Source organism: Perca fluviatilis, chromosome 8 (genome assembly GCF_010015445.1).
Source record: "Perca fluviatilis chromosome 8, GENO_Pfluv_1.0, whole genome shotgun sequence".
Taxonomy (NCBI): domain Eukaryota; kingdom Metazoa; phylum Chordata; class Actinopteri; order Perciformes; family Percidae; genus Perca; species Perca fluviatilis.
In genome coordinates this window covers 9,585,548-9,609,296 of record NC_053119.1, presented here as the reverse complement: position 1 = coordinate 9,609,296, position 23,749 = coordinate 9,585,548, and the positions used below count along the sequence as shown (strand labels likewise).

General features: G+C 40.9%; 1 protein-coding gene across 6 annotated transcripts; it reads right to left on the bottom strand.

Annotated features, from left to right (window-relative positions):
- Positions 1 to 783: 783 nt before the first annotated feature.
- On the bottom strand, positions 784 to 13,205 carry LOC120563338 (calcitonin gene-related peptide). 6 transcript variants are annotated; one of them, XM_039807451.1, is made up of 5 exons: positions 6,420 to 6,537; positions 5,174 to 5,265; positions 3,908 to 4,042; positions 1,859 to 2,046; positions 784 to 1,480 (listed from the first exon to the last, which is right to left on the bottom strand). In XM_039807451.1, the coding sequence occupies exons 2-4, from the start codon at positions 5,257 to 5,259 to the stop codon at positions 1,884 to 1,886; spliced, it is 384 nt and encodes a 127-aa protein (XP_039663385.1). In that variant the 5' UTR covers positions 5,260 to 5,265; positions 6,420 to 6,537; the 3' UTR covers positions 784 to 1,480; positions 1,859 to 1,883. The 6 variants fall into 6 exon arrangements, with proteins under 6 accessions (XP_039663385.1, XP_039663386.1, XP_039663382.1 ...); XM_039807452.1 differs by having other exon boundaries at positions 1,859 to 2,043; XM_039807448.1 differs by lacking the exons at positions 784 to 1,480; positions 1,859 to 2,046; positions 6,420 to 6,537 and adding exons at positions 2,394 to 3,031; positions 12,788 to 13,205.
- Positions 13,206 to 23,749: the final 10,544 nt, after the last annotated feature.

Genomic DNA, 23,749 nt, shown 5'->3' with positions numbered 1-23,749 from the left:
AAACTTTAGTCTAGATTATTATGTTGCCACCTATTGGAGGGCTGCTGTAAAAACAAGAGAACCCCAAAAATGTTCAGTCACCCTGCATGTGATCGAACCTTCATGAACTAGTCTGTCAGCTGGTATAAATGCAGTATGTAAAGGCAGCTTAATCAATGTATTGTGCTGTAAGCTGTCTCTGAAATGTTGTGTTCTGTCAGCACTGATGCCAAAAAAGAAAATCTCCAGTAGAATATTTGTAAAACAAAGATTCAGCTTCTGATGAATAATTATTGTAAGTGGCCGTATACACTGACTCTGATTGAAAGTGAGTTGTGTGCATTTACCTCCACTGGAGCTAAAGAAGAACAAGTCTGACTGCAGGTTTGGCTGCCTTTTATTAAGCAATTACCCATGCAGATTTTTTTTCTTATCATCACGTATCTCAACATATCCATGCCGCTGTGGTGTCAGAAAATACTCCCACTGAAACTGATGTGTTTACACTTGCAGACTGTCGCTGCATACACAGTGACCCAAACAGTGTATGAATGTGGATGTGGTTTCCAATATTTTTGCCAAATTATAGATGTGTGCTACATATTTTCAGGATGTGAGTCTGTACTGGGAAATCTTGTCAAATTTTAAACCAATTGTGATTTAACATTAATCATTTATGGACATCATGAATCAATATTCCAGCAATTTATGTACAAATATAAGCTTCTCATTATAGAATCATTCAACCTCTTTCTACACCTAAATGCTTAAAAACCTTTGAAGAACAACACAAGTACCCCAAACCTGAGTGTATCTAAAATACATTTTAATCTTGCTGAAATCTGTTTTCACAATATCGTTTACAATATTAATCTGTCTTCGTTCTCTTCCTCCTCGCTCGGGTCTTCTTTATCGTCTCGAAACAGAACTGTACAATCATGTTCGTGTAAATTGTTCTACATCAAGGCACAAGACAACAGCCGTTGTGGGGGGGGCCTTGGGTAGGCTGATCTTTAATGGCGTCCCTCTGGCACACAGAAAAACAGGGTACCCTCGGGCGGAAAGGGAATTATGGAGAATGTAAGGGTATGGATCTCAAATGGGAAGAGGGCATAGAAGAAATGTGCTCTAACGAGGTGAAAGGAGGGAAAAAAGAAGGTGATAACCACTGCAGCTTTCATTTTATTTTCCAATGATACTCATGTATAAAAAAGAGTAACCAATAGGATGTTTTTTTTTCTTCAGGAGTTCATTTGTTCATGTACATAAACTAAAGTGCTTTTTTTTTCTTTTTTTTTCTCTTATTTGCCAAAAGCAAAAGGTTTCACTAACAGGATGGAAATGGGCACGAAAAGTCCTGTGGCGTCTTTTTCTATTTCCCGTAGGAACGTGAGGGAGTGGATAAAGGGCCAGTTCAGTGTTTATTTTCTGCGTGATTTTGTTTTTGTGGATTTTTGTTCACAGGTTGGGTTTTTTTCTGATGTTTTTCTGGTTTCAACCTCTGAAAGAAAGAAAGACAAAAAGAAAGAAAGACACTTAATGTAAAGCTTTTCGAAGGACAATACTGACTGCTGTCCATCATTATTCCATTTACTAATCATTACATGATGAACCAGAAATGATTTAAATCCAATTGTGATCAAATAAATGATTTTGTGAAAAAGTCAAGTTAAATGTGAATAATTCTGCATTCCTTTTTCTCTTCTAAATCCTTCTATTGCAATTTTTTTTCACTTTTTTAAATAGCAGATGGAGAAAGATAATTTTTTTATGATACTCTTCATGATCACAAGTGGTGGATTATGAAAGCAATGAAGAAAAAGGTAGAAATCACATTTAAAGAACAAAAAGAGAAGAGAAAGAAGAAACTTTTTTTTACCATGTCCCTGAAGGTTTTGGAGTGCTCACATCTGGACGCTTCTCCTCCGCCTGCCGAAGGCCTTGGCGCCGACGTTGGTGGGGACGAAGTTGCTGTTGCCCATTCCCCCCGACCGGCTGAGGAAGTCCGCCAGGCGGTGAGTCACGCAGGTGGCCGTGTTGCAGGCTCGCTTCTGTGCTGTAACGCTGCTTCAGGAGAGCAAACCAGAGGTTACCGACCAAGACATTCATCCACACAATACTGACACACAGACCTACACACATCAGTATTTCTGCACACAGTTCATTTTTATCAACATGAACTTCACAGCACAGGAAAAACAGGACGTACGTGTTAAAAAAATATGCATCAAGCATGCAAGGTTGAATCGCATATTTTCTATCGTTTTTCTCTTACCTTTGAACTCGATGAGAGCTTCACCGATTATTTCAAGGATGCTCTAAAATCTATATTTTTGTCCATGTTTGCTAATGTGTTCATGAAGTACCCACTGACTGTTTTTAAAGGACCCCTAAGAATGAAAATGGGCTAAGGCTTCCTGGTAGAAAAATACGTTTATTGAACAAGAAACATGGTGTCGCATGAGTGGATCATTTATTAATGGTTTGATTAAGTGATCTCTCTCAACTCTTCAAATTTCAGTGGCTTTTGAAATGCAATCAAATGACTATTCACGCACAGTACACAGAGATGGATGTCGGAACTGGCTCCTGAATAACATTTATGAAAACTAAGTCTGATTGTCTGAAAATAATAGGGGCACATACTTTTCTGCCAAAATAAAAGAGGGTGTGGGGGGGGACAACTAAAAAGGTTGGTTGCAGTTAAAAGTCATTTTCTTTTCATGTCAATCGAGCAGGTAAAATCAGCATGCACATCCAAAAAAACAATAAGGAAGAAAGTGGGATAAGGAGAGAAATAGGACAGGGGAGGAGGAAGATGCAGTAAAGGTAAAAGAGGGGCTGAGAGAGGATGAGGAGGGGTTAGATGCTGTCAAACGTCTCGCCGTAGCTTGCATAGCTGTCGCTCTCAGGCGCACTGCGCTTCTTGCCGGGTGTTCCTGCTCCCACGTTCGTGCGAGGGAACGTCTGCAACTTGTGCAGATCCTGAGACAGTTTGCCCAACACACAGGTGCTGAGGTTGGAGCACCGCTTGGTTAGGGGCCTGTCCATGCTGTCGGGGAGGGGACACACAAAAACACATGCAGAGAACAGGCTCATAGGCATGGGAAAACATGCAGTTATCACATTCTTCATCTCTGTCTTTCTTTTTCCTTCCATTCACACGCTGTTTCTCTCACATGCATTTCTTTCTCATGCCATCGCAGGTATACAAAAGTATATTATAAAAGAATACACCACCCCCCTATAGCATCATGCTTGTTCCCCACCATTCAAAGAACCTGTCTTCCATCCCCTCATGCGCCGAACCTCCACCCACACCCCAGTCATTCCCCTCCTGTCACATCTTTTACGCCCACAGAACAAACAGAAACCAGTCGCTTCCCACTGTCATGCAACTCCACTTAATTGACATCATGCACACTTATTCGTTCCGTTAGGCATACACTGTCCACATGCCCGGCAGGCAGGCTGGAAATAGTAGTCTGTTCAAACAAAGTCAAAATCAAACTCATCCATGCGGGAGCAGGGTCATGACAGAGAGTAGGGGTTTTTGTTTTGTGTATTAACATCTTTTCTTGGAAACAATCAGTTTTTCTCTCTTTTGGTCAGCTAAGAAGTACATACCTCTACGCCTGATTGAACCCAAGTGGGGCGCTAGAAAATTGTATCTTCAGTGGTGTAAAAGTGAAACCAGAATATGATACGATCCCTAAAAAGATACACAAAGTCCAACATGGTAGCCCAAAGAAGAGCTGTCCCTTTTACCTTTTAATTTCACCGTTTAACTTTCCATTCAGTCATACTAGTCTAATCTTTCAGCAGCTGTTTCTGCTCAGGGAGGACATTTCAACTGCTTTAAAAAAAAAAAAAAATGGGAAAAAAGGGGTTAAAGCAAAGAAGAGTCATCTGTTTGTCATCTGTGTACCTGTTTCCTTCAGTTGCCTGCTGCTCCAGCTCCTCCGCCGTCATCTGCACAAACTCCTTGACGATGGCGTTGAGTAACCTTCGCGCCTCGTAGTCCGTGAGCGTGACTCGGTCTGACATGGACTCTAAACCCGGTCTACGGTGAAGGGATGAGCAGGGTGAGGAGGTTTAGGGGTCAAGGAGGTTGGGGGAGGAAAGGCATTGAGATTAAGCATTAAATCCTTCGCTAGAATTATCACCTGCAGTGAAAAGGAGGGGTGAGGATGTGTGTGGGGTGTAAGGGTGGGGTAGGGCGGTGGTGGAGTGGCTGAATGGATAGGAAGGGGTCAGGAGGGGATGAGGGAGGGATGGGAGGGGTTTGCTGGGACGTCACCAACTCTGGGGCGGGATGACGTCTGAGTTGGAGGGCCCCCGGCCAACGCGGGGAAACAATCTGCGGAAAGTGCCCCATCTGAGAGAGGGGCTGATGTGTAACTGGCTTGAGATTTATTACAAAATCGATAGCTTCATGGGAACAGTGCGGGGAGTGGCTTGAATGGGGCTTCATATAAATATATAGATCTCATTTTTCTCCCCTTGAAGTAAATTACACCTTTTTCCCCTGTCTTGTTTCACTTGTGTTGGTTCTTTTCCGTTTCCATTATTATCTTTTTAACACTGAGAGTGATTCATGATATCATGACTGGATTCATCCAATTGGATTAGAGGTATACACTAACTTCAATGATTCGTGAAATGGAATATATGGGATCTACATTCTTTTTTTCTCATAAAAGTATGTGGTTACAGACATATTTTAAACCTTGCAACTTTCAGCTGGAGCCTATATTTTATTCTGCTCATGCAAAGTGACATAAAGTGATCATAAATTAAGATAAACCAGAACATATTTATTTAAAATGTGTGCGCGTCCACATTATTACACACCATCTTGGGATGTCTTTCAGTCAGTCTGTCCCACATACACATCCTCTTCCATTTCCACATGTTTTTCTAGCAGTACTGACAATATATTATACATTATGTTATATGCATTTTTAAAGAAGACAAACACTACCTGATTGCCTCAGTGAAAAGAATTTACTAAATTTCTTTTAGGTATAATTTTTTTTTCCATCGACCCTCCTCTCCTTCCCACTGGTTGCGTGTGATTCTGACAACTGTGGATTTTAGGTCTTTTAGGTACTTTTTCCACATATTTCAAGTAGCTGTAAAATGCATGTCAGCTGGGAGATGAAGTGTAAAATGTGAATGATGAGGGTCTCACCTGGCAGGGGCGGCTTGTGAGCAGTACATCTGGCAAATGACCAGGGCGTAGGCAACGAGGAAAGCAGAGATCTTCAACATAACCATGGTCCCCTACACAGCAAGAAAGACACCCCCATCAGCTCCTTGTGCACAAGACGGCTGCCGTTAACACTCACGCACCGCTAAAATAAGTTTGCAAGTCACCTAAGAATCTACAAAGCAAAAAACAACATATATCTGAAAAAAATAAAATAAAATAAAAAACCTGCTAGTGCTTGATCCTCTGGTGCTTTGGGACGAAGTTGCAACAAGAAAACGGGCTTCCTGTCACTTCCCAGAGAGATGAGCTCAGCTCTACTCACATATCAGCTTGCCACTACTTAGCTCTGGTCTCCTGCTGCACATCCTTGTTTTTACTTCAGCACATCACCCCTTCAAAAGTGAGCCTCATAACAATCCCCTCTACTCTTCTTCTGCAAAACACACTGTTCCTCCAAAACATTCAGCCAAAAGCACAGGACAGGTAGTTCTCTCATTTCATGTGCTGCAGGTCCCGGTGTGTGACATGCCTGTGGGAGTGTGTGTGTGTGTGTGTGTGTGTGTGTGTGTGTGTGTGTGTGTGTGTGTGTGTGTGTGTGTGTGTGTGTGTAAGGGCAGGTGGGGGTCCTAGACTGTGCAAGGCATGTAGCACTCTTGCTAGCGCTGGAAGAGGAGGGGTGAAAAGGGAAGGAAGGAGGGGGGACTCCAAGCTTGCCAACTCCCTAAGGGACCAGTGCATTAGTGTAATGAGTTGCCAGCACACTCTCTCTCTCTCTCTCTCTCTCTCTCTCTCTCTCTCTCTCTCTCTCTCTCTCTCTCTCTCTCTCTCTCTCTTTCTCTCTCTCACTCTCTCACACACACACACACACTCAAACCTCGTTCCACCTGTCCATCTCTTCTTTCCTTTTCCTCTTTCACTTGCTGTTCTTCACTTTAGTCCCGTTCTGTCTTTCTTCCCTTTCCTTCCCATTTCTCTCTCTCTCTCTCTGTCGGTCTTTGGCCTTTAAGTAGCAGACTGGACCCTCAAAAAAACGGGTGATGGTGGCGATGCTGGTGACCCCAGTGACCACACTCCAATCCCATTACAAACCCAGTCACGTCACCACAGTCTAACGCAGTGACTACTCTGTGTCCATATCCCCTCTGATCCATACACAAATGCAAACAGCTTACCAGGTACATTTATAGTTCCAACACATAGCCCACCAATAAAAGTCAACACTTACCTTCAGTGATAATCACCCAGCAAAAAAAAATATAAATATATATCACTATGTATCTCTATGGAAAACACAATAAGTTGACTTTCTCTCAACTTGCAGAACAACTCTTGATTCTGTTGCATGCAGCGCCAACGCACCAGCCTATATATCCCACCACTTGGATTTGTGCATTGACTGTGTAGGTGTTTAATTATCCCCCGGCATCCAATCACGTCGCTCTGATGCTATGGCGAGCCAATGGGACGCCTCCCCTCAGTCCTGGCTCACTAATAAGGGATATGGCTTTGCGCTGACGTCATTCCTCAGTCAGTAAGTGCTCCATTCACAAAATCCTTCAGTCATTTGGACCATTTGCTATCCCCAATTTGCATGGATGTCATTAATTAAATAGGAGGCAAAGCAAACTGGTGTTCGTGGAGAAGCATCACCAGCAATAAATATTTTAAGAACCTTCCAAAAATGTTACATTGCATGCTATATCTCAAATGCCAAATCAATAACCCTCCCCACCCCCCCACCCCCAACGCCACCACCACCACCACCCCATCCAAACTAAGCACTTGCAGGCGGGGCCATCTGCTGGGGAGGGATGTATACTACACAGTGACGCACTCCTGGGCTCTTCATTCATAACACTGTTTGGATAGCACCAACTCCAGCACTACACCCACTGTGCTTCAGCTTAGTATAGACCATCTAACACACAATCTTCTTACATAAGCCTTTGATTTGATTTGGGCCATTATGATGATTCACCACTCATGGCACTTTATGTACCAAACCATATGGGCCAACTCTGCTCTGAGTACCTAATAAACTACTTTCAAACTATGAAGCATTGTGCAATTTCTATCTTCTCCAATTTTAAGCCTGTATTTTTTTTTCTTGTCTCAGAGCAACTACAGTATGAAGTATGACAACCCTCCCCATCCCCCCACCCACAGTGAAACATCAAACCACATTGAGTTAATAAAAGTGATACCACAGTCAGTCCAGTAATGATCACTGCCGACCGGGCCTCCTCCCACACATTGAGTAAACGAGTTGTCCTCGGCAAAGACAAATCGATGACAGCCTCCGACAAGAGCCGTTTCTCAAAAGCAATTACACAACTGTTTGTCGTGCACCATCGTCTCAATTCCCTTCCTTTTCATTAGTGCGCAGGACGGCGTGTGTGAGTGTGTGTGTGCGTGTGTGTGTGTGTGTGTGTGTGTGTGTGTGTGTGCGTGTGTGTGTGTGCATGTGTGTGTGTGTGTGTTTTGGATTATATGTCAGAGTAAAAGAAAGGGAGGGGTTGCCTCCCCTTGTCTGCGTCATAGAGGAACCCCATTAGACAGGATGAGCCTTTTAGTGCTATTGAGCCACAAAGCTTACCCATGTCAGATGCTAAATCACTGCGGAATAGACAGCTGCTGGGTCTCAAGCCACATCTAAGAATCTACATCACTACTTTCCACCTGTATGGCCACTCTGCTGCCTAACGTATTACACAGTGCTGGACAAATTGTAAAATACCAGAAGACCACTAACCTTTTTTTTTTAAATACAACTTTATCTTAAGTTCTCATATCGGCTTCTGACCTTTCATCCAAAACTTTGAGCTGTTTTAATGCCAGGCTGCACCAATGGGTCATGGCAGACTATGAAGTACTGAGATCTGTACACACTTACTGAGGCATCTGTAAGTTTTTTCTCCATTAATTAATTTCTCCGTTTTTAAGGCTATAGGGTGTCATGTGCTGTACAGATTGTAAAGTCACTACATGTTGGGGATATATTATAAATGAAATTGATATGAATGGGTTGCTTCACTGTCTATATCCTTGACGTTCCACTTCCGGGATTGCTCCAGTGCCGCAGGAAATTCCGCCAGATGCATGTATTTTCCGTTTCCTTCCGCTTTCTTTGTGTTGGAATTTTGAATTCAGTGGATTTATGAGGACTGTTGTTGACTGCTCCTCAGATATCTGCAGGGTAAATTGAGACAACTAGCTATAGACTATCAATCCAATCTGAGTTTTCTCTCACACGACTATTTTGCAGCGGCTCTGTGCGGAGTTTAGTGCCACCCATGACGATTCTGATTGGTTTAAAGAAATGCCATTAAACCAGAACACGTTTTCCTCCCATCACCAAATGCTACGTGGAGCAGCCAGACCCTCCTTCAGTGCACTTTGGAGGAGGGTCTGGCAAAGCGAGACTACTTCACTGACTACTGTGAACTAGAGACTATCTCTCAATAAATCTGCTGCCTTGCTTTCCCTGTTGCACTGATATTAAAGAGTTCAACATCGCATCTATAATTCTATTATTTTTTTCCACCCTATTCATGAATAATCAATTTGGGTAGATTAAATAACAGAAACACTTGTATAATGCAATGCAGTAAACAGCACCACAAACTACAACCACCAAAATGATACAATGATCATACAGTTGGATCAACACCTCTCTAAAACATTTTCAACACAAATTCAATTTCAATTCAATTCAATTTTATTCATAGTATCAAATCATAACAAGAGTTATCTCAAGACACTTTACAGATAGAGTAGGTCTAGACCACACTCTATAATTTACAAAGACCCAACAATTCCAGTAATTCCCCCAAGAGCAAGCATTTAGTGCGGCAGTGGCGAGGAAAAACTCCCTTTTAGGAAGAAACCTGGGACAGACCCAGGCTCTTGGTAGGCGGTGTCTGACGGTGCCGGTTTGGGGTGTGATGAACAGTGGCAATAATAGTCACAATAAAGATAATGGAACAGTGAATAGAAATAGTAGTCGTAGTAGTTCATGGCATAGCAGGGCACTGCAGGGCATTACAGGATGTAGCAGGGCACAGCAGAGCATAGTTGTAAGTAGCGTTAATTTTGTCACCTATTTTTAATATAGTCTTCGTCTTAGTCTTGTGCCAAATGTCCTTGTTAGTTTTAGCCATATTTAGTCATTCACATATCTTTTTTTGTTAGTCAAGTTTTAGTCGACTAAAAGTCTTGTCATTTTAGTCTAGTTTTAGTCAAAAGAGAACTCAAGGTATCTTAGTCAAGATTTAGTCAAAACATTTTAGTCTTTTTTTAAATAAACATTTCTGAGATTATTTCTGATAACCATTTCAGTCAAATAGTATTTCACACGTCTCAAATATTGGTTAAATGTCATAGTTACCTGACAAAATACACTTGTTGAATGATTTTTGTTGAATGCAACTTTGTTAAACGCGTCTGGTTTTATATCAAGCCTATTTCTTCATGCAAATACATTCGCACACAGACACGTGTTAGAGAAGCGCCAGGTCTCCCGGGCTCTACAGCACGTTGTTTTGTTGCCAGCGGTTGCATACATTTCTCAGCAGGCTAAGCCTGTCTCCTTCCCTTGCCCGGGGCTGGGGCACATCGCCACGCGCTCTAGCAGCTTCTGCAGCAGGCTGAACCGGGCTTCCTCCCTCACTCCGCCGCCCTGGCCACATCGCTACCTGGATGTGTGACGGCTAGACGGAAAAAAGGGGACACGCCGAATCTCTAGATGAGCCGCAGAAGAGCCGCGCCTGATTGAACCGCGCTTAGTTAGATAAAGTTGTTCTATCTCATGATGAAAAAGTAAAGACGATTATAGACGAAAATGAAGAGATTTTATCTTAGTTTTTATTTTATGCAAAACATTTTAGTCTCGTCTTTTTTCGTCAACAATAATGCATGTTAATTTAGTCTTAGTCAGCGTTTTTGGACATTGGTGAAGTCTCGTCATCGTCTCGTCGTTTAAGCTAAGTGTACTTAATAGACTGGCAACTATACGAAAAACCAACCAGTCTTACATTCTAATGCTTTTGAATAAAAGAGACGTTGAGGCTGAAGAAAACCATTAAGTATGTGTGTCTATAGAAGAGTATGTTGCCGAGAGAGAAAACAATAAAGCATATCTCTTTCAATTAAGAATTCAGTTTTAAAGGTGCTGTAGGTAGGATTGCGAAGATCCAGGACTTAGCCAACAAATTTGAACATCGACAACTTCTCAGTCCCTCCCCCCTTTCCGCTAAAGCCCAAAACGGTCTCCTAAGCCCCTCCCCCCACAAGGGAGAATGAATGTGTGTGCACGAGCAGTGATTGACACGCAGTTAGACGCAGTTAAAAAATCCAATAGTCTTTCTTGGTGCCTTTTCTTAGCTTTCACCAGACAGTGTGACACGTGTGAGCACATCTCTGTGTGCGTCTGTGGATCTATATATTGTATTCCTGCGTGTGGGTGAGTATATCTATACCGTACGTGCGTGCTTCTTATATGTGCTCATGTTTTCAGCGTGGGTGTTCCTTTTGGGTCATTTTCACCCCAGGGAGATGCACAGGCAGTCCTGACTCCTCCAAAGTTTCCCCCTCAGTTCCTGAAAAAACTTTTGAGAATCAAGTCGATACAGTAACCTTTGAAGCCGGGCCTCCCCCAGCTGAGATCAACTTGTCCACCCTAGTGGAAGTTATTACTGGGGACACCATGGCTGCTGTGTCTGGTGCTGCTGCTGCTGCTGTGCTATTGATGGGTGTACACAGATATCATGCTATATGTCATCTTTATGGCTTAGCTCTATTGGTCTAATCAAGCAGCTCATGTGTAAATGTAGCAACAAAAAGTACATCTGCAGTAATGATGCTCACACACGAGTGGTGGTATTGATATAACATACTTGAGCGCTGACACAGCGCTGTGGATATTATTGGACTGCAGTGCTATATGTCAGCGTAAAGAAGGAGCTCATTAAAGAGTTAATGTATAGGTATGTTTCATGCACACACACATGCACATAAAGTATTCACACACGCATTGGTATTATCGCATGAGTTCCAATGTTATGTCAATGGCTTAGTCGGGACTGTTAAAAATGTCATGTCTGTAAATGTGACCAAAATGTAACTGTAAATCTCACACGCTCACAGTTCTCAGTTCAATCTACTATATACTGTAGCCTATTATGTCTAAGAACACGGTCTTGGATTAAGCTTTGTGAGAATGCATTTTTGAGATAATTTTATAGATTCGTAATTTAGGTCTGACTCTGTTTCCAGATGCCCTCAGACTTTTGGTGAAGACTGGTCTTCTGGGTTTTGGGTTTTCTGTGATTTTTTTTATTCTGAGTTCCTGTGCTGCCTTTCCATCCTTTGCCCATCTACACACCTGCTCTGAATCAGCCTTGTTAGTCCTTCTCTGCCTCCAGAGTTTTTTTGTCAGCCAATCAGCGCCTTTCCTGCCTAATCACCTCATTCCCCTCACCTGAGCTTCTCCGCCGATCTCTCCACCTGTACCTCATCCCCTCGCCAGATTAGTTTGTATTTAAGTCCTTGGTTTTCAGTTCAGACTTTGTTGCCTCCTTGGCTTTGTTCTCTTATGATCAGTTTTGCCTTGCCTGCACAAACCTTGAATTAAGTTATTGTTGCCTGCAGTCCCTTGCGTTTTGTTCCACCTGCTTTACCTGTGATGACATAAGGAGGATTTTCCATGCCAGCTCCATGCCAGCTCCATGCCAGCAGGCGGCATACAACTACTTGAGCTGCAACAATCAGTCGATTAGTTGATTAGTCTGTTTATTTATTTATTAATTTGCAACTAGTTTTGATAGTAGTTGTTGATATTAATTGTTCAGTCCATTTCAATGCAAAAATGACAACAACAAAAAATATTTGCTGATTCCAGCTTTGCATAAGTTTGGGGTTTTTGGTCGAATGAGGCAAGCAGTGTGAAGACGTTATTTTGGGCACTGGGAGGTTGTGATGGACATATTTTAACATGTCATAGACTGAAAGGTTAATCAATGAATCAAGAAAGTAACTGGCAGATTAATGTTTGCATGTTTCCTAACAGAACTTATATCAAATATGGGGTGGTAAACTCCCCTGTAAACTGAAAAAGTATAGACCAACTAATGCTAATGTTGTGTTTTACCAAATTGCATTACGTCAATTTAGCTTCCTCAAAATATTGAAATGTCTTATTATGCTATCAAGATCTAGTAATTACTTTTCTCTGCAGTACACCTGTCCACTTGAAGCCCTCACTGAGTTCCTGTGAATCACCTGGGCCACCTGCCTGCACAGCTGCTCCTCATTAACTCATCAGTAAGGGGTTATATTTTTAGGGCAGTTTCTCTGGCCTAAAACTACTAAATTATAGTAGACATTTTCTCTACTGATTTAACCATTCATCAGGCTTTATTTAGCTTTTTAGTGCAGCAATTAATTTCATTTATATTCTGATAAAATAGCTGCAGTTTCCCCCACATAATTACGTTTTCTTGATTCGATTTGTGGTAGTTAGCTAGCTAGTTAGTTGACCAGTTAGCAAGCAAGCTAAAAAAATATATATGCACGTCACAACGCTGAGAGACTTACTTAGCGGCAGGAACTGGCTGCTGGGTATCTTCGGGGCTGGTCACCGAGTATCTCTGGGGCTGAGCTGCTGCCCCAGAGATAGCGGCCGATTTCCTACATCAATAGGATGGCTGCCGGGTGTTGCTTTCGGACTCTCCCTACCGTCACCATTTGTGGGTCAAACGTAACTGTACAAAAGACTGCAAAACGCTAAAGGGGGCAGAATTTCAGCGCAACACCGCGGCCAGCCAGACTTGGATGCCTCCGGCGATATGGTCTGTTTCCCTGACGGAACATAACACTTTCTGTTACTGCCATTAGCATCGTTATCACCCAGAGCTTGAGTTTGTGCTGGCTGGATTCTATTTGCTGTAAGTTAATACTAGTGGCTGGCTGCTAACTAACTGTGGATGTGTTGTGTCCACAGGGCTGCTGTTCCCTTTCATTCCGACTGAAGTCCCCTAGCGGCGGGGAGTGAGGCAGAAAAACCAGGGTGGGATAGATGGCTAAATTAGCATTAGAATTGTCTTCTATCTATAGCTAACGTTAACGCTAGCTGGCAAACGTAATCGTGGGTTAGCCCAGTGTTGTTAAACGTTAACTTTACCTTGATCAAAACAATTATACTTAAAATAACTTCATGAGCGTGTTCAACAATGTTTTAACCTTATAACGTTAAAGTTCCCCACCCACCGAGCATCAGCTAACATTAACGTTATGTGCTACAACATAGCACATAACGTTAAGCTGGATCAATCGATATTGAAATGTATCAAATAAGATCTCTGCTGTATTACTGTGTTGTAAGTGTCAATGTAATCAATGACAAAATGATGCTGTGTGGCAGAAAGCAAGCTGTATTATGGTTACTGAGTATTAAAGGTCCCATGGCATGAAAATTTCACCTTTTTATGAGTTTTTTTTAACATTAATATGCGTTCCCCCAGTCTGCCTATGGTCCCCCAGTGGCTAGAAATGGCGATAGGTGTAAACCGAGCCCTGGGTATCCGGCTCTGCCTTTGAGAAAATAAAAGCTCCGATGGGCCGATCTGGAATCTTGCTCCTTATGAGGTCATAAGGAGCAAGGTTACCTCCCCTTTCTCTGCTTTGCCCGCCCAGAGAATTTGGCCCACCCATGAGAGAGAGGCATCATGGCTTTCAAACGAGCAAATTGGCAGTTGGTCAAGGCCACACCCCCACCCTCCACCTTGCCCCCCTCCTCTCTCCTCTTCAATAGCTACAGACACAGAACTGGCACATACTAAGGAAAGATCATTATGGGACTGGCTCTAGTGGCTGTAATTCTGCACCAAGGCTGAATTTCTGGAAAGAGACTTCAGATACAGTATTAGGGGACCACTAAGGTCTATATAAAAGAGACTTCAGATACAGTAGGGGACCACTAAGGTCTATATAAAAGCACCCAAAGAGCACCATGTCATGGGACCTTTAAGCTTTCTGTGACATTGTATGATTTACAATTTCTCTCAAACGTATCATCTAGGTGCCCATATGAAATGAAACGTCTGTGTCATTAAAATAAAATAACCGATTTCTCTGGGTTTGAACGTTGTTGGAAACATTTGGGATAGTGTAAGTACACAACTCAATATAATACAGTATATAACATAGGTATAGTCGTTTTAGACATTTTAATGCAGAAATGTTACATATTGTACCTTTAAGTAAACTTAAAGTACTTCTTCCACCACTCGCAACATGGTGGTGGACATATGAACATTATATTGTTTTTGTTTGACCAGCCAAACAATGAGTGACACTCCCCGTAATGTAATAATATTCCTTTATGAAATGAAGCAACAACACACGTGTTTGTAGAAGGGGCACGACACTGTGTTTCTCAGCTGACAGCTGCTGTTACAGCTCTCACTCTCCACCTACACAAAACAGTTAGTTAGGTTGATATTGGATCTTCAGTGGATGTTTGTTTCACTTTCAATAACTTGCAAAGCAATTAACGATTGAACCGCAATAATTAGTGCTTTCGCAATTCTTAGAAAATGAAAAACAATTTACAACCACTGGTTTCAATACTTTGAGACACACAGACACATGGAAACTGCTCATGCCAGATGAAGGACATTCTGGGAAATGCAGGAAATCACTAAGTAGCCGATGGACATGGATGACTGACTTTAATACTGTTAATGATGCTTTTTGCTGTCACACTGTGATTATTCTACATGACACTTCATAGCTTGTGAATCACTACATCCTTTGATCCTTCCGTTTGAAAAATTAAAGATTTTATTTGTAATTATCTGACCCAATTGACCAAGTGCAACAGGCAGTGCGTTGTCAATTTGATCTACTGCATGATCTATTGCTATTGTTGCCCCCAGCAAATTACGCAATTGTTGTTCTCTTCGTTAAAGCAAACTGGAGAAAACGAGCAAGAAGTTATGTGTGGGAATATTTTCTATTCTACACTTTACATTGAAAAATCATGGCGAATGACTGCTTGCTGCCTTTTAAAATCAAATGGAATACAATACAATTGCTGCAACAACAACAAATCAATGAAAACACATACATTTTACGACATAAGGTTCAGGATTAGGCTATATGTGGGTTGCATTCAAATTAATTCAAACACATTACATTTTCACGAGTCAAAGGTGAAGTCTTCAAATGTCACGTTTTGTCCGACCAACTATCAAAAATCTAAATATATTTAATTTACAATGATAGAAAATAGAGTAAAGCATCAGAACTTCCATTGGAGAAGCTTAAACCAGAGAATGTTTCGCATGTTTCCCAATTTTTGCTTTAAAATGGATAAAACGATTAATTATGAAAAAATAGTTGCTGATTAGTTTTCTGCCAATCGACTGATCTATCACTCAAATAATCGTTTTAGCTCTATCACATTTCTAAAATGACACAAGGCAATGGACATATTAAGTGAAGGACAAGAACAAGTGAAAGCAACATCACATCTCACAAGCTGTGAATATAACCAGTATTATACTGTAATACTTTTCCATGTACAGAAAGCATAAATCACCATTGGGAGGACAGTGAGTGTTGATGGGGTCAGAGCAGGGTGATATGATCTATGAATGGTACTCCTCACCATTGGGCACCTCCCAGTCAGTTAAGGCCAGGCCCATCCAGATAAATCACTTCCTGAAGAGAAAGGAAGGCGAAACAGCACTTAAGTCATTATCCAACTGCAGCCTCCTGTAATGGCTCTCAATCTCCAAATCTAATCAGTGGCTTGCCACCACAAAGGAGGCACGCCACCTGATTAAATGCAAGTTCAAGTGGTGGAACTGGTGTCACTTTGTGGTTTTACGTCAGCGAGAAGGGCGACTGTGTTTAAACACCTGGGAGGGAGTAGCAGGAGCAGTTGGAGTGGAGGATATGTAGCTTCAAGCAGGTACACTCTTGAACATGTTCTATCAGTTAAACCGGTGGGACAAGTGGCTGAGGGGGACAGGTCATCAGTTAAGGAAGCATGTAAAATGTCAAGGAGCACGCAGGACTGGCCAATTTTCCGTTGTTCATGCCCAGGCATTAGGGAGATTACGTTCAGTCGTTGAAACCTCAAAGAATCAATCAGTGGCCTTCGACATAGTGGTGGGGAGGGATGTCAGCCCCCTGCCTCTGGCATCACTGTCTGAACGGCTGGGGTTGCTTGTATCTACACCACATTCATTCAAGAAAAAGGAGCATCCAGAAAAAACAGACCTCTCAGCAATCTATAGCTAGACACTTACAAACGCTGTAGACTGACGGAGCAACACTAAAGTGCGTTTGTGTTTCCAAAAAGTGCCCACTGAGACTCCCATTTATCATGATTACAACAGAATGAATGAAGTGACCTGACTAGCAGAAATATGGCGGAATTGGATTTGAGTTGTGCAGCGATTATGCCTGCCAACTCGACTATATAAAACATTATTAGAATCCTTCAATCATTTATTTCATCCACTCACATTTCCTACTATAAGGCGAGACGTCATGCAGTCCTAGACGCTGATGCATAAACAACTCAGCTCCAATCTGGATCCTTTTTTGGGACATTATAGAGAAACACTAAAGCTTATACAACACCAATCGACAACTACATATTCTGACATCAGTTATCCTGAACCCCTCTACCAAACAGTGATTGTCCATTCATAGTTTAGCAAATGTAACTCGGCACAGCAGGCCAGTCAAACTTTCTCTACATGTTGAAACAGTATGCGTTGGATTCAAGTAATTAAGATATTTTAAAGAGTTTGGAGAGTGACGTCTCTGTTAAGCTATTGCAAAACACAAGAGCAAACAAAGAGAGTTTATCTGCTCTAACTTAAGGTGCATTGTTAACATGTCAAGCTAACGAGCAAACTAGCTACAGTAGTAACTGAGTGTTACTTCCAAGGCCAAAGAGAGTACATCATTGACTAACTACATTATGTGGGCTTACAAGTTACGTAAAAAAGAAGCCATGTTTATTATTTTTACTAGCACATCCCATACAAGCAACTTTGTAGCCTGTGTAAACACGTTGTTAAGAGTTTAGGGTAAGGTTAGCGGCTCTGTTTTACAGCGCACACCAGCCAAGACAGCTCGATTACATTTGTCAAAAACATCGGTTTGTCTTTATGCTGAAAGACTTTTTTTTTCTTTCAACGTTAAAAAAACACACTGTTAAAAAATGTTAGTAAGTATTTAAGCTAAGCAGCCAAACGGGGTTGTTAGAACCCAATAGCCGTTAAATGTTTCCTTATTATGCCGACTAACTATCTCTACAATGCAATACAAGAATAATGGTGTTTCTGGGGGCTGCAAATAAATTATTATTTTCATTATCAATTAATCTGATGATTATTTTATCTATTACTAGTACATAGTAATAGTATCAGCAAAATGGTAGAAAATGTTCATGGCAATTTGAATTAAGTCTAAGGTTAAGTCAGCTGCCTAGCTACATTTACCAGCTAATGCTATAGTTGTCATTTCGTTGGCTAGAAATGAGAAGCTGCTTTTGCTTACCTCTTTCTGAAATCTATAGGACCCATTGTTCCACAAATTACTAAGATGTAAGTGGTAAAATGGTTGAACTATCTATCAGTCTAGTGTCCAGTTGAAATTAAAACACAATGATCAGACCGTTGATGGAAACAACGTGTAAACTAATATCTTAGGACAGAAATCCCTTTGTGCACAAACCAGATCACACTCAATACAACAAAAATAGCTCAACTGCCCTTTTAAGATACCAATACTGCTTGGGATTTTGTGTATTGCAACCATTATTTTTGCTTGAATAACTCTGATTTACCTTGAGAAACCGTGGAGTGACTCAGGCTGGTGCCCTGTCAAAAAGCTGGGCAGGGGCAAGCAGTTCCTCTGAAGTATCTTAAGGAAACTTGGCTCTCGTCTTTGGAGTCATTTCAGATTCAATCACACTTGATCAACTTGGACTGTGTCCCGTGGTATTTATAGAAAGTTAAACGTTATGCGGTTATAAAGTTTGGCTGAGACCCAAGAATCTGCCATCATTTCTGCCTCTGCAGCAAAGCTGAGAGTTGGAATTTTCTGGCTCTTAGTATGGCTTAAGGATGCACACGTTACAATGAAACCAACACAGAAAATCTTCATTAACAACATTAATGTCTTTTTAGACAGTGAATCTCGGCAAAGGCTTGAATAATCATCTCTTTATCTGTTTCTTTTTTTTCTTTTGTCAGAGTGTACTTTCTTTCACCATCTTTTGTTTTTTTTCTGAGGCATCATCATCTTCTTTCATTGCCTCTTTCTTTTTCCTTTGTTATCTGTTCTCCTAAGTTCTGCTGCCTAGGACAAGTTTGTCATGTGTCTCACCAAAGAGTACTCATCATTCTTTGGAGACCTTGTTCTCCTTTTCAGAGGAAAATTCAAATTGTCAAATTCCTGACCCATTAACCTCTTCTTTCCCTTGTAATGTCACCCACGTTGACGTAATTAAGTCTATACCAGTTAATGGTTCAGCCGGCATGGCAATGAAATTGAATACGGTCTGTTCAGCCATTGCATTTCTTTTCTCCACCACAAGAACTGGGACAGTTTATCCAATCAGTCAAATGCATTTAAAAGCGCCCTTCACTCGTAAAAGCCATTATTGTGACATGATGGATCCTGAAGCACAAGAGGCCATTAAGAGGGTTTAATGAATAGATTAGCTGGAGCAGCCAGGTGTCTCCAGAACAACACTTGATCATACGCCCACCTAAACCTAAACGTTGCCACCAAAGTGCCTCTGGCCCATTAGGTGCCAAAAAGGTTTTTCAATAAATTGTACATGTTTATTGATTCTTGAAGGGAAAGAAAGCTTGTCTGGTTAAATACATTTGGTAAAAAAAAATGTTTCTATACTAAAAACTAATGCTCTGAGAAAGGATTCCCTCAAGAAATCCAAATATGTCTAGACTTTATTATTTCATTGGATTTCCGAAACCGCCAAGAGTCAAATAGCATAAACATCAAATTGAGCTAACCTTTTGCTATGAACTATACTTCCTCTGTGGGCTGGACTTCTTCATCTTCGTAAGTATTGATTGGCAGATCTCCCTGTCCTCATTTGCGGTCATGCATGCTCCACTGTAACCAACAATACATACTTAGGTAATATCAGGATAAAACCCACCATCAAAGCTGATGACATGATCACATAGCAATGGCTCTCCCAAATAAACCATTGGCTTTTTATATCAGCCTGTAATCATGTAGATCAGTCACGCATGTGATACTAAACTATAAGCTTTCATATAAATCCGACATTCAAGCGCAGAATAGTCACATCACATGAATTTTAAAGCCGGGGGATATTTCAATTTAGCAAATTTGTTAAAGCTATTTGCTGTCTGGCTGTCCCAAGTTGTCTGTTGGACAGCATATTGGCCCTCATTTATGAAACGTGCGTATGACCTAAAACAGGTGTACGGCGTTCTGGCATTCCGACATATCTCCATTATCAATTTGGCACGTGGCGTAGGGGCCGATCAAATCTCACGTCTGGTCTGAACTCGTACGCAAAGTTTTCGATTCAGTGTGGACTTGCGGTGCAGCATATAATCAGTTTAACAGGAGAAGGAGAAGTCATCATTTGATCACTATCATCAATGGCAGATCTGGCTCTTTTAGAAGACCTCTATGCGCCCGGTCTGCAACATTGTTTTAGCCTGTGGGGTTCTGCACAACATCGCGCAGGAAAAACACGGTGCCATAAATGTAGCGATAGCGCCAATGAGCCGACCCCGATGCCCAGAGATATGTCCGAACAACGCCCCAACTGGGAACTATACGAAGGAGACAGGATATTATTCCTCACTTTTAAAAGGTAGCCTATAGTGTTATGTTTGGCAATGATATTCAATACAGGAAACATGACAATGCACAACATTTTTATTTTATTCTTCAGGTTTTTGTTTCTCTTTCCAAGTGAATGATTTATTTCTGCCATTGACAGAGTTATTTCGGCTTGTTTTCCGCCCCTCTGCTGTCAGGAGACAGGGTCGGGGTGGTGGTCCAGCACGGGGCGGAGGACGCGCTCTCCCTCAGCTGTTGCCTCGTTCTGACTCATGAAAAAACAGGAGTGAAGTAAAAGACACTGCATAAACTCCGCTACCGTGTGTTTATTTAATTATAGGTACACCTACATGTAGGCCTAATAGATTGCAATAGAAGCCTGTATATTACTATTAGGACTATAGAAAAATGTGTCAAGGATGTATAAATTAAATTAAAATTTAACTGGAGTCCGATTGCCTCCGAGCAACACTGTTGACCGCATCAGTGATCTCCTTCCATTCCGAATTCTTTCTACAGCCTTTAATACCAGTTTTCAGGCTGACAAATAGTACCCATTCGAGTGCAAAATGAACCGGAGATATCAGGGTTTCAATCTCCACCTCTGAAAGTTACGCTTCTCCGCCGGATTACGGTCTGTCTGTCGTAAATTGTAGGGGCGAGGCCTCAAAACTGAGAATATATTGGGGCGTGATATTTAAATGACGATCGTTTCCAGCCGCCGCATTTATCAATGTACGACCATTCTTACACTCTGATTGGTGTGATACGAACTTTTCATGAATCCCACGTGAAGCCTGTTGTAAGATGATTTCTGCGCTCATATCTGCGCTGGTTTCTACGTTAGGTTGATAAATGAGGGCCATTATGTTTCTACTCAAGCAATTCTGCATCTCTTCAATTTTGTACATATCTTGTATAAGTCTCTGTATATTGCTATTAATTCACCTTAATTTTTTGTGTAAATGTCATATTGTTATTTTTTTTTACTATTAAGATAATAAATACATAGATGTACTTAGATATTAAATTGTGAAAAAGAAAATCTGTGTCCACTTAAATCTCCAAATTGTTTATTTGAGCAATATTATTATGTAATAATCTAATATCTAGGCTATATTAAAGACTCAGAATGAGCTTTATGGGGCAAGTAAGTGCACATACAAAGGAATTTGACTGACTTTGTTTTTTGTCACTCTCAATGTACTGGCACAGAAACAGACATAACAGCTAAAAACAAGGACAACAAAGCTGAAAGTAAACAGACATGTGACTACTAAGTACATATGTATTACCAACACAATAAAATGTGTAGACTGTAAGACAATAGTGCAATGGTGCAGAGTGCAAAGGGTGCTTTATTCATATACATGAAGAAGTTGGATTCAACTGTTAAAAAACAGTGTCTAAAAACTATTTTTTTTAAATAATAAATTTACAGGTACATTGTAGTACAGTGGATGTTTGGTGTTACATGGTTATTGACAAAGCTGTTCATTGGCTGGGCTACATTTTAGATTGTTTTCCTAATCTCAACGTTAGCATATGTTCTGATGTATTTGTGCTGCTATTTAAAGTTATTGATGCTACTTTGATTTCAAAGAAAGTGTTCAAATTGCAAATTGTCAACAGCTCTTTGAATCATGTTCAATGAGAGAAGCTAGTTGTTGTACCCGTGCTATGTGTTTATACTGAAGTCAAGCTGCTACTGTATGGTAATCTTCACTGACTAGCAAGGGAGGACCCACCCACTTTTTTTTTTTTGCTTCCGACGCCCATGCCAATCAATCATGAGGTTTGAGCTGAATTATGGTGTCAATTGTTTTTTTTTTCTTTTTGCTGCCATCCAATAATAATATTAAACAGATCAGTGTAATGCCATCTGACAGAAGACCATGCTCTCATCTCCAAAAGTGACTACTCACATTAGTTTTATTCCAAAACTGCAGTGCTAGATGAGCAAATGCAGTTAATGCTTAAATGTTTGCCGGAGAGCCAAAGTAATGATTGGATGTCTCCGTTCTGTAGGCTTGGCATCATCAGATGTTTCTACATTGACACTGACAAGGGATGACAAATGAACAACTGGTTCTGGTGCATTAGATTTCAAATTAGTTGAGGCTGTGTTATCATCAAAAGTCAAGCCTCTTTACTTAACTGTGTTTTCGTGCTGCCCAAAATGATGAAGAGAAACATTCTCAGTCTAGTTATATTATAATTAAATGAACATATATGTTATTTTGTCATGTATACAGCTCGGATTAAGTCTAAGTTGTGTGTTATTTTGCCTCAATTAAATCAAAATTTACTTACTACTTAAGTTACTAATAACTCTTTTATTTTTATTACACCAGACAACTTAAGTATTAGATGGATGAAAACTGTAGGGACAACTTTGCAATTGCAGATCATTTCCATAAATAATGCAAAAATAATGTGGAACCAGATGAAAGGCCATGTTATTTAACAACTGTATTCTCTGTATGGTGACCATTTAGGATCAAACTGTCAGGCTCATCTTTATATTGATTACATGTCAAAGTCTGTTTACAGGTGCTGGGGAGTACTACATTTATTAAGAGGTTGTATGTAGCCTTTTGTGGCTCCAGAGGGAGCTGCGTGAAGTCTGATAAATTGCCTCAAGGGATGTCACTTGAGTCAGCATCAGTTGGGGCTGAGGCCTACAAGTTTAAAGATGAAAGAAAAAAATCTGGGGGTGTGTGAGTTAGAAAGAAGTGAGCTCACCAGACCTCTGTAGCTACTCCTTATCTCTCTGCTTTAGGCTATAGCGGCTTTAAGCTACATTAGCCATACTAGCATAACACACCCAAAACTGTTGCCTGTTGAGTTCCACATGGAAGAAGAATGTGTGGAATAAAAAAGATGATATCTCACTTCTGCTTTAAACTGTTCATTGTGAGTCTGACAATGTTACATGAGCTAAATGCTAAATAAAGTAATTATTCTTATACTTGCGTTATCATATCACGTTCAGCATGTTAGAATGCTAATGGTACCATATAACAGACTAATATAGGCATTAAATACAGCTGTGGGTGATGGGAAATTGGTCTATAGTTTTAGACGATTCCTAAACTGTGTTGGAAAAGCTGAAATAGTGGTCAAGAATTATCAGAGTCATTAATATCCTCTGACGATAAATGTCTGAAATTTCCTGGCAATCAATCCAGTATTTGCCGAGATATTTCAACCTGAACAAAAGTGTTGGGCCGAAAGGACTGACGGACAAATGACGGACATTACTGTACCATCTCTAGAGCCATGTCGTTAGTGTGGCTAAAAATAGCCATGGACACATAGTTTACCATATAGTCTTAGATCTGTACAGCTGTAATCGTCTGAGCTGCAAATAGAAATACGTTGAATAGAAAAAAATAACGAAAAGTTGGATGAAAGTGAGCCAATGCCTCTAACGGGAGGATATTTATCCTTCACTTCAAGAGATAAATTCTCTCAGCACCTAGAGAAAGCCCAGTTTTACAGATACAATAGTGGCAAAGGGGTTTCCCTGCAGTTTTAATGTTGCATGCAGATGTCCTCTTTAAGAGATCTTGTGTTTCACCAGAGCACCGAAAACTATAATGCACAGTATTTGTGTGGGAATATGTGTCTGTTTCAGTCTTTCACCTGCCAGTGCATTTACTGATGAAAAGTCTGATC

Coding starts and splice junctions, on each gene's coding strand:
- LOC120563338 (XM_039807448.1), bottom strand. CDS start 5,259: ATGGTTATGTTGAAGATCTCTGCTTTCCTCGTTGCCTACGCCCTGGTC. Junction 4,043..5,173: donor TCACAAGCCGCCCCTGCCAG/GTGAGACCCTCA, acceptor CCTTCACCGTAG/ACCGGGTTTAGAGTCCATGT. Junction 3,032..3,907: donor CAGGCAACTGAAGGAAACAG/GTACACAGATGA, acceptor CCTCCCCGACAG/CATGGACAGGCCCCTAACCA.